Source organism: Opisthorchis viverrini (genome assembly GCF_000715545.1).
Source record: "Opisthorchis viverrini unplaced genomic scaffold opera_v5_240, whole genome shotgun sequence".
Classification (NCBI taxonomy): Eukaryota; Metazoa; Platyhelminthes; class Trematoda; order Opisthorchiida; family Opisthorchiidae; genus Opisthorchis; species Opisthorchis viverrini.
The window spans coordinates 613,357-624,970 of record NW_008751894.1 but is presented as its reverse complement, the minus strand read 5'-3'; the positions used below and the strand labels follow the sequence as shown (position 1 = coordinate 624,970).

General features: G+C 44.8%; 1 protein-coding gene across 1 annotated transcript in view; it reads right to left on the bottom strand.

Annotated features, from left to right (window-relative positions):
- T265_08799 (hypothetical protein) overlaps positions 1-11,359 on the bottom strand; it is a gene marked incomplete at both ends in the record, with an annotated part of 25,446 nt that extends 14,087 nt beyond the window's left edge. Inside the window, one exon of the mRNA XM_009174706.1 lies at positions 11,092-11,359. Within this exon, the coding sequence (XP_009172970.1) occupies positions 11,092-11,359 (268 nt within the window). The remainder of the gene's footprint in view (positions 1-11,091) is intronic.
- Positions 11,360-11,614: the final 255 nt, after the last annotated feature.

Below are 11,614 nucleotides of genomic sequence, written 5' to 3'. Positions count from 1 at the left end.
TCTCTGTCGCACTTGGATTAGAGGAGGTAGTGAGCAACTGCGACGAAAAGCGGGAGCAAAGTCTAAAATTGAAACTGACTTCTGCAAACTCGCATCGTCAAGCTGCTCACGTCTGGTGGACGGAGATTTGTTAAGGGCATGCTACAGAATGAACGTCAAGAAGGATGGTACTGGGCTTAGTCAGTTCATTTTGTTGTCCAATCTCTGTGTTGTGTCCCAACATGGCTACCCTGCAACTTCAAGTTTTCCCCAAAAGAGCCAGAACATACCATTTATCACTTAGGAGAGATTTCGAAAAGTTTCTGCTTCTCAACTTTTACTTTTTTACTTTTTTAATCGAAAAGTCCATACCTAGAAGAGCTGTTAGGGAAAACGAAATTGTAGTAGTGGTTTAAGCTGGTCTGTACTATTTGTATGCGTTCGACACCAGGACAGGTGACTGTGGTATATACATTTGGCATGAGTTTTGGACCTGAAGCCGGTTCGAGCTTCAATTCACTCTGCCAGTGTACCAAGTTATTTGGAAGTCTTTCATCCTGGAAAACTAACTATATCAGATAAACAAGATTCGTTGAGCTAGTTTATGGTTACCTTCTTGGATGTTATAATGTACCAAATGGTTAACACGATCATTCACATGAAATGTGTCCCACCCGGTGGAATGATTGTATCCCTGTGAAAAGCCGCGGACAGGTAGTTCTCAGTGTGATTTTGTATACAACATTTTCTTCGAAATTCTAGTATTTTTTCTTGTATCAGTCACCCAGATCTTCGGTATTTGTCACTGATAATTTAAGGTGGAGTCTGCTTCACTCTCAGGTATACACCACTGGTATATAACATATCGTCTTTGTTTATACCAGGCATGTGAATTAAAAAAAGTAAGATGCATGCAGGATTGCTTACGGGCATCCAAAGTTCGGTGGAATCTGTCAGCAGATCGTCCTAAGGACTCGTCACTCTCACACTAATCTAACTGGATCTTGGATCTGAGAACTCACAATATGCTTGCTGTGTATACCGCTCGAAATTTTGGGCCCATCCAAACCCGCTAATTTAAATCGATCGGTGACCCCGACTCCATCACTGTCTCCAACTTCAGGCTGTAGGACATCCATAAACTTTATGCCTGATATACATACATAAACTACGTACATACGCTTAGGCCCGCTGGTGGCTCTCAATAGGCCTCATAGGCCTTAAGTTGACCGCATTCCCTTTAACGGAATTTCAACAGTGATTTAGTGTACCAATCTGAAGAAGTACTACTGCTTGGTTTTCCACCGGCCTAACTACCTGATCGAATTGGTTGCTTAAAATCATCATAAACAAGAGATCCAGCTGGGTTCCAGGTGAGTCTTTCGCAAAACAAACTTGTATACGACTGAGTGTATTTCGCTAATTTCGTACAATTCGGTTTCAAACAGACTTTGAGGCTGACGGATACTCGGGGACTGTGCCTATTCGATACAAATCAAGAAGGGCAAAACCGGTCATGAGCTGTCGAAGAACTTTCAGACAACTTATGAGTAGTGTATTACTTCTAAACTTCGTGACGTGTTCATTTGGCCTAACGAAGCTTGTGTCAGTGGCGAAACTTTGCCGGTTAAAATCTATGGAATTTTTTTACCAACGACAGCGGCGTTTTGTTTTTCCTGGGAATTTTGTCAATCAGGTTATTGTGTGATGATGAGTTGCCTATATTTCACCAACAGCACGTGTTTGCTTTGCGCCGAGCAGTCACACGAACAATCCACATCGCTCAAGCATGAAAAGATTCGTCTTGCGTTGGCGGAGCTCACCAAAGATGGCTCAGCAACATAAGACCAGTGGAGTGAGACTGAACTGGTTCACGACCGGAACATTGTCATTGGCTGTACAGAACAAACAAGTGAACGACCATATTTGGCCATTTGGGCATCCTGTATATATCCGCTGAAGCTCGGTATGTTTTGTCCTGGCAATACAGCCATGTCCCGAGTTCTGTCTTCTTATCGTGTAGTCTGGCGTAGTCCAGGCGTAACCAATAGATGGCCACCCACGATACAACAGATGCGATTAATTTTTCGACGCCGGTTTTTAGTGACAGTGACTGCCTTTTAGGTTCAGGTGAGCTAAAGTTTAGTATATTAGTTTTGTCTCCCTGAATCCTGTATCCCTGTATCCCCTCCGTCTATCTTAAGAGGTGGTGTGTCAGGTTAAATTACAGGCTGTTTTTGTCATATGGCTGTGAGAACTGACCTCTGAGTAGCGGAACTAAGACGTTTTCATTTATTCGGTAGTTGTCTCGAATCCATAGCTTGCGTAAGCTGACGTCAGCAAATCCTCAGCCATTCAATCAAAAAATGGATGTCCGCTTGTGCAACGTGAAAATAATCAACACCAAAATCTGCAGTAGTCTGGTCATATATTGCGCATGCCGACGAGAATGCTGTTTTTGTTGGTCGATCCAAAGTAACAAGAGTGGAGAGGTGGCTTAACCCTGACCTACTAGAGGGAAGTAAAACAGATTACGGAGTCTGTCTGGTCATATATTGCGCATGCCGACGAGAATGCTGTTTTTGTTGCCCAATCCAGAGTAACAAGAGTGGAGGGGTGGCTTAAACCTGACCTACAAGAGGGAAGTAAAAGAGATTACGAGAGGTTTGAATGCTGTTGGTGCTACTCGCTTTCCCAGCACGGGTCCGCACGATCCCCAGGTGGAGCCGCTGCGAGATGTAGATGTGCGCTAATCGATTTTGATGGCGTTCTTGTTGTCGCTTTCCGTGCAGGGTATCTGAATGAATGTCTAGATGATCACGATAGCCATGATGATCATGAGTATTTGGAACTCCCGGAATGCCTGCCTCTTGTGTACCATGTTACTTTTTTGGATAACTTGGCGGCTCCTTCAAAGTGGTGCTCGTTACTAGTGGTGCTTGTCACTAGGAGCAAAGTGATGTCCACAGACGCCATTTATTATGATCTTCCGGATAAAAATTTGAAACCCACCATCTTCCACTCGCTTTGCTTAGTAACTGCACATTCCAGCCTCTGACGTGGTAAGCCTCTATAAGCTTATGTTTAGGAAGGAAAACTGGCATGTTCAACAGTTACGATGCCAATCAAATCCGGAACCTTTGCGATCAAGACGCAGGTGTAGAATTCCTAGCCGCAGCTTTAAAACAAAAATCCGAAACCTCTAATGAGGAAGCGTTTGGGCGACAACCCGATTTGTATCTATGATAAGTCTTCTTATGTTTACCAAGTTGGCACAAAATTTGACCATTTATTAAAACTCCCTCTAATGAGGAAGCGTTTGGGCGACAACCCGATTTGTATCTATGATAAGTCTTCTTATGTTTACCAAGTTGGCACAAAATTTGACCATTTTATTAAAACTCAGGGACTATTACTTTCCACAATATCATTCGTTTCCTGAGAATTTTTGTTCTGGAAATTCTCACAATTTCGGAAAAATGAATTAGTCAGCCAAATGATTAACAAAGAAATGTCTAGAGTAGACAGTTAGTTGACTGTATTTTCAAAATGAGCTGAGATTTTTTTCGGTCAGCTCTCACCTTTCAAACAAGCAGCCGTTCGCATTGTTGAAGTATGTGGATGTGATTTCCTATAGCAGAGGCTACTACAGATAAACAAAGAACGTGGTACTTTTCCCAATTTTTATACAAACTGTTTTGATCTACAAAGATGTATAGTGTGTGGAAACACGCTACCATAAGGTAGATGTTGAAGGAAAGCAGAGGTAGACAATTTTCTTCAAACACATCGAACCTCAGTTGCTGTTCATTAGTGCTGTCGATTTTCACTCGTCATATACTGAATTCCAGCCTATATTGGTAAAAACCTATTGCTGTATGTTCACAATCTAGTATTTTCATTTTGAAGAGAGGGTGTACACTAATCTCGAGCTCCATTAAATTGCTCACTTCCGATCGCTTTCGCTTAATTTCCCTTCCGGTGTTTCATCTATCTACGTGGGTACTGAAATCGACTAGCTCCAATTAAGCCTCCCTTGCTGTTGATGAAGCTCTGTAGAGAGCTTTACAATGCTCCTCTTCCTCCATTAGAAAATTTCTCAATTAAATATCACCAACTGAAATTTGCTATTAGAGACCGTAAATCTCTTAGTCAATAGATGTCTACACTTATACAAAATTCCCATCTGTGACAGAAGTCACACTTTTGGCAACCAAATATTCAGATTCATTCCACATTCACATTAATCAGGTGTAAACATACAACCTTTCGTACACGTCATTTTATGGTCAAACTCTACTAAAAGGGATATCAAGCTTGGTGAAAAGTTATCATATCAATTTGTAGTCAGTTTGTAGCCACCTTTTTCCCCTTGCCTAGATTGTCAGTGTACAATCAACTGATAGAAGGAATCCTTGAAATAGGTTGCACACGGTAACCAAAACTTCGGATTACATTTTATTCCACTAAGTTTTTGACTGTAACAAATTCTATACTCGTGTTTAGTTTAGCTTACGACAAGTGGTCTAGTAAGTTGAACTCTGAAGAATGCACCGTCGCTGTTTCGTTCGCACTTCCGACATGTTATTTCCGCTGAGTTTCTCCTCAGCATTATTCAGGTAAGCTTGCCAAGTTCACGGTCTTTTAACTGTGTCACATTTACATTAAGATGACGTCGACACCACATCGACTGAGTGACTAGTATCGACATGTATGAGAAAGGGGCCTGGTATATTCGTGCGCACCATAACTCTATCAGATTGGTTTGCTAAGCTGTACCATCATCTCGGCGGACAGCTAAAAGGCCACACATCAGCATTCACACTGTCGACCCCGACTATTCAGAGTAAGTGACTCTAGATTCTTCCGTACAGATTAGGCTGAGTCGGTGGCTAAGGCGTATGAAGCCGGTTAGGTTGTTGATCTAATGTGTCAAGGAACGCATGATCTAAGAGTGTCAACATTTCGGGGTGGGCGGGCCTCCAAGCTGCAATGATTCTGAGGGCTACACTGACCAGCACTCAGTCTATAAAAGTCTAAGCATGTCAGAAAGTAGGGCTTAAAGCAGCCCTATGAAAAGCAGAGTGTCCCTGTACTGAACCTAATGTTACAACCGGGCGGCATGGGAGAGAATTCATACGATCCAGTGCGTGGAAGTGCGAAGACCAACGTGTGAAAACCAGTTGGTTATTCATATTCGTGGAAGCAGAAAGGTTGTCTTTCTCCGAAGGAGGACGAATGGGAAAAAAGTTGGCCCTAAATCCAAGTACTCAGGTTGCCCAGGGCTAGACGGTTACCGAAAGCTCATTAGTTCATAGGGTCGCAATTCTTTTCAAAAGAAAATGTCAGTTGATTCCAAAGAAGCACTTGCTGTGCATTACTTCGTGAGCGCTTGGATAAACCAGGCACCCAATAATCGGTGCGACAGACCACTGAGACATTAGAATTCAGGAATGTTGCTCACGGAAGTAAAACGAGCAGGATCCATCAATAGGGAATTTCGGTAAAAAGGAAAAAAAGCATTATGGAAGAAAACCGTTCAAGGATTCAGCAAAATCAGAAGGGAACACTGAAATCAAGTTTACAAATGGAGTACCAGGAACACAATAAATCATTGGCAGGCAAAGAAGGAATAGAAATGACCCAAAAGGGCACCAGGTACAACTCAGTCAGTAAGGAATCTACGAGGATGTGCTTGCGCGGGGCAAATTGGAGCCAATATATGCCGAAATGAATGTCGTCGGCAAATTGTCTCACGAGATACGTAAATGAGGCACTAGGCAGGCGTAGCCCCATGGAACGTGAAGTCCAAATATATGAAGATTGCTGCCCGTGGTTAATATATACATATAGATATATATATTCGCAGGAGTGACTTCTCACTGGGTCCGACAGTGCTATGCTATCATTACATTGACATGCTTCGGTTTATGAGCAGCTCCGTAACGGTCCTCAAGGGTGGGTGATCGGATAAGGGACATGCGGTTCCTTGGCAGCAGGTTCTGAATGAGACGGAGAATGACACAGGGAGTTATGCAGATGTAGGCTCACGGATAATTTCCCTTTCGTTGGTGGACCGTTGGAGGACACCATCCGGTTTGAATGAATAGCAGTTCTACGTGGCGTTTGCGCAACTGCAGTCGAGGTCTGAAGCTTGAGAAGAGGGACGATGTGAAAGAAATACAATGAGAGTATTAGCGCGTGGAGAGTGTTAGAAGGCATAAGATACAACGGCGTCAAAAGAAGAAAATCTAAGACGGGATGACAGCAAGCTAAATGGACCCAAGAAAGGTGAATATGGTTGCTGATCTAGAAACCAAGTACTAGTTGGGCCACAGCAGGTGCCCAGTTTTGGGAAGGTAGCTAGCAGGGAGGCTAGCTGTTGGACTTTGAGAACGGGCGGTAGTTTTTGGCTTACCAAAGCATCGTGACATGTCGTCCTTGTTGTGCAAAAAGAAGGGTGACACTAAACAAGTAAAAATCAACAGCTTTCCAGATAATTGTTAAGAATCGTAACTTAACTGAGGTCTACTACGTCGACCCAACAGGAGAGTAAGATTAAGGATCACCAGTCGCCAAGTCACTGCTGTCGACTCCAGAATACGAATGGTGCATGGCAAAAAACAACCATTAAGCGCTATCTGTGACTGCTTGTAATCAGGAAATGATCAGTTGTTAGCATTTTTTGCATGAATGACAAGAGAGAAGAAGGAAATATGCTATGTTAGGAAGATGAAATGGACTACGGGTGGTGTGACCCCACTAATACGAAAGTAGCAACACCTTGCATCTCGGCGTTAGTCATGGGCCTCACACGGTACCCCATGCATAAATGTTTGAGGAAGTGTGCTATGTTAGGAAGATGAAATGGATTACGGGTGGTGCGATCCCACTAATACGAAAGTGGCAACACCTTGCATCTCGACGTTAGTCATGGGCTTCACACGGTGCCCCGTGCATAAATGTTTTCCTGTTAAATGACACAACCGGGACGAGTACAGTCCAGCAGCAACAAACAAAAACAACAGAGTACTTTTATTAATTTCCTGAATTGAAGGCCATGCTCAGAACAACCGGCGATCAGGGAAGCGTCCGTGCTACTGAGGTGGCTGGCGAGTATACGAACGCATCATGGTGCAACGCAACGGGTCGACCCTCTCTGAAGGGCATACCCGTCCACCACACGAAGTTTCCATCCCCCATGCATGCTACCAGATCTGCAGTGTGGAAACCCACCCAAGCAGTCTTAAGTGCGGTTTGTGCATTAATAAATAATTCCAGCTACTAGGTATTTTATCCGGTCCGGGGAAAAGCCAGGCCAGTAAAACAGCTCAATCATTTCGAACAAGCAAACAGCAAACAGCCAATGGAAGAGGCAAGTCGCGGAAGTAAATGAAACATCAACTACTTTTGGGCAATGGGGGAGATGTTCAGAGCAAGTATATTATGACTAAACGAAGAGAAGCATTGGTGTGAACCACTCTGTCTAGTAGAGGCGCACCCGTGTTATGTGTATGTGTGAATGATTGGGCTGTAGGGCCAAACAATTATTTCATTCATAGCGCATCTTCAGACCCACCATTTGATATGTGTGCGCTGCGCCTGTTCAGGGGATGCAGAATGGTTCAGGACAGCGAGGAACTTAGGCTCCAGTTTGGCTAAGGTTAGTTAAATCCAGTCAAAAGCAAAGCTCACATCCGCCACACCTTGAATGAGCGTGTGGATGTTTATAGTCCAGTGTTGGTCTTGACCGCAATCTTTCGGATCTTGTCGGAATGGAAACTTCAGACTCTTCAAACGTTGTGTGTTCTTCAGAAACGCTTTGTTCAGATACCATAAGATCATCTACAAAGGACTCATTAGTATTTGAAACAACAGGATTGCCGTTAACAGACTGACCTCTGGTATTGAACTCAACCTGGTCAATGTGTCTCCGATGGCAAGAGAGATCATCCAAATCGATAATCGTGACCCTTCGTTTGCCAGTTGATGAAAGTACTATTCCTGTAGCAGGTCGTAAATCATTATCCTTGAAAAGTGTAATATCAGCCGTTTTGGCACAATCAAGACTTGTACGCAATGAACGAGATTTAAATAGAAGCGCGGGACTCTTCCCAGTAACGGTATGGACGGCGCTTATGTAGTCCCTTTTAGAAAATTATCAATTCCACGGTCCAATTTCACAAAAGTAGTAGGCTAAAGTGTTCGGACTAAATTTTCAGCACGTCCATTCGACTGGGGATGTCGCGGAGCAGTAAACAGATGTCGACATCCAAGACCCTTCAACCATTCCTCGAGGAATTTTGCAGTGAAGTGTGTGCCGTTGTCAGTGACCAAAACAGTTGGTACACCTTCATGGCTGAATACTTTCCTCAAGGCTTGCTGAGTGAATTCGGCACTTGGAGACCTGGTGAGAAAAACTTCAGGCCAACGCGTCAACAACGACTAAAGTATAGTATTCGCCGAGGAAAGGACCACAGTAGTCAAGAATGGGACCAGGCTTGAAAAACTAGAAATAATTTAGCTGGATACAAAAGCTTAAGGCCGGAGGAAGGAAATGCAGTCAGGTCAGTGGAGACGGGCTTGACGACAATTACTATGGCAAGCGCTAGACATTCTTTGCAATTCAGAGAGCGGCAGATGTAATCACAGGAAGTGAACGTCTGCACGAGAGATAGATAAAGTGGTAGGATTTAGATAAGAACTCTTGGGAGGGTGGTCGTCGAACTTGCGGATTAATGCTAAGGGTTTCAGGCTGGTAAGTGCTAGGACCTAGTACCAGGACAGTCAGGGTGAGTGCGCAAATTAGAAGGGCTTAAGGCCTACTTAAAAATGTGTCTAGTGTAAGCTGAGGCGCGAAAAGCCGCTAAACTCCCTCAATAGGAAGGCGAGAATTGATGGCCTTTCGAAAGCCTACGTGAGATGAGGTAGTACGGATATGCGAGGGGAGCTTGTTCCATAGTTTGGACTACAGGCAAGGGAAAAAGTTTTGTCTAAAGACACTTCGATATGTCGACAGTGGAAGTAAACAACCAGAGTTACGGATATTATAGGGAGTACAGGGAGAAAATTCAGGGTGGCAGTTAGCAATGTGAGCCCGCTGGTAGATTAGGCGATGCAGAAGGCCTAGATTCAAACTGGTGCACCTTACCCATAGTGGATCCAGCCCAAGTGACAAACAGCGAAGACGATACAGTAGTGTGGATGACACCGGAAACAGGGACGTAGTAAACGGGCGATGCACATTCTCAACAGCGGTCCGGCGTGTCTATGAACACCGTGAGGGGAATTGAAGGCTGCGTTCAAGATTGGGTTTTACAAATTGTTTGAAAATGGCAATTAAGCATGATTTATTATGGAAGAAACGGTGAATGTATGCGCAGATCTTGCTAGCTTTAGCCACTCTCTACCTTGCATGTTGGTTGAAGCTAACTTCACAGGAATACCTAAGGCCTAGGTTTCTCGCTTCGGGATGAGTAGGAATCGAGGGTCCATTAAAAGTAAGCGTCCCAGGAGGAATTTGGAATCGATGTGACAGGGCTTGGCATTTGGAAAAGCGAAAGAAAGACAGGAATTGGAAGACCAGAGTGCTAAAGAATCCAGTTCAGACTGAGTGTTAGCAAGAGTAGAAACAGAATCACTGGCCTTAAACGTGTGAGCTATTTTAGTGTCATCAGCGAACAGAAAAGGGGATCCATGGGTGATCGAGTCGGGGACGTTATTAACGTATAGTAAGACGTACAGTAAGAACAGTAGAGGGCCAAGCACACTACCCTGAATAACTCCACTGGTAATGGGGACGGCTGAGGTGGAGAGATCCTTGATTTTGGTGGCCTGGGTTCTCCCAGTGAGGTAAGAAGCGAACCATCGCGGTAGTGGGCCAACAACCCCGTAGAACGTAATTTGATGAGAAGTTCACCGTGGGAACTTATTCGAATGCCTCGCGAATATCAAAATAAATAAGAATAATACACAGTCCGCTAACGTAGGCGGACGAATTATGATTGAAGAAATCAACCTATGTGTTAACTGACCACCGTGCCATAAACCCATACTGCTGAGTGCTAAGGGTTTGGTGGCCAGCAGGTTATCCATGACCTGGGCATTCATAAGGCACTCTAGGGTACGAAGGATTAAGCAGGTATGATTGATGCCACGATAGCTGACTAGAGCAGTTCGTGAACCTGATTTATAGTTTGGGACAACGGTAGAGTGCTTCCACTGACTAGGGACTGTGCCAGTGATAAGGGAGATATTGAAGAGATTAAGGATGAGGGTGGGGACGTCCGGGCCACCAGCTTTTAAGATAAGTGAAGGGATGCCGTCAGTGCCTGGGAAACTGGAGTCTCCAAGGCGGGCGAGAGACGAAGTTACATCAGACAAAGTAACAGAGAGTGTGCAGAGGTTGGGGCTTGTCTCGTTAGCAGATGCGGTCACTTCGTAACCAGGTGGGGGGCAATAAGTAGTTAAAGTCGACGAGGAGGAACATAACAGCTAGCAATGTAGGAGTTTAGGGATTCCACAATGTCAGAAAGAGGCTTCCCGTCAGCGGCCACAATATTTGAAACTATAGATGAATTTGAGATGCAACGCCGGCGAAAGAGGCTCCCCAGCATTTTAGGCTGTAGACAATGGGATATGGCGGTTGATTCCTCGCTCTTTTCAAGGGCGAGTTTGGGCGTGGTAATATTGGTCATAAGTTTGTTGATTTCAATAAGAAGCGAGAGATCATGGGTTTCAAGGAAAAGCCTTTGATGCTCCCCAAGTTTGTGGCGTATAACGCGTAATCGTGTGGCTGGATGGCGACCAGGAACATAGGAAGCTCGTGTGGGAGAGAGCCACTTCTCTGTGATGCAAATGAAGGTCGGACGAGCTGTAGTGGAGATAGCTTGGATGCACAGCAGTTTAAGTAAGAGAGAGCGGGTGTTGGTTGGAACGACAGAAAGATTGCTAGCGGGATCGGGGGAGGTGGGTAATGTGGCTAGCAAGAATTTGACAAGCCCAGGGAGGTCAGTATTGAATGGAGTAAAGACAGGGGAATCGGGGATTCTCGAATTGTTGGGCGAGGTGGGACTAGGTAAAGATACGCGGAAATTATATGCTGGGACGCACCGTTATGGGTACCGAGGCAGCGTTTGGGTGGCAGTGCAGGCAGCGGAGCTCCATGGACAAAAGAAACAGGCTGGGTCGGGCAATCGTTTGCAATAATGCAATCGACATGAACAGGAGATGGTACCGTGTGTGGCAGCTCAACAGAAACAGTGGGATTTAAGTCACGCGGGATGGAAGGACAGGTGAAGTGTTTAAGAAACAGGGAATGGGAGGGAAATGCAGAGGCACTGAGAGGGCGGATGGACCTGTTTTGTAGAGCCTTCAGCATCGAATCAGAGGGGGTGGAGGGAACGGGTAACCAAACTAGGCTGATTGGAGGAGATGGAATAAGAGATTTATGGTGAGAAATGCAAGAAAAAAAGAGGGAACAGGGCGCAGTGAGGAAGTTAGTGGTATAGTCAAATTCTTTGGGAGGAGTGAGCTCCGTTGAGGATGAGCAGTAAGGGGGAATGGAATAGTAAGTCGAGATACAGTTAAAGTTCGTAGAGGTGGAGCTTCACGTGGCTTCGGAGGGGATCGGAAG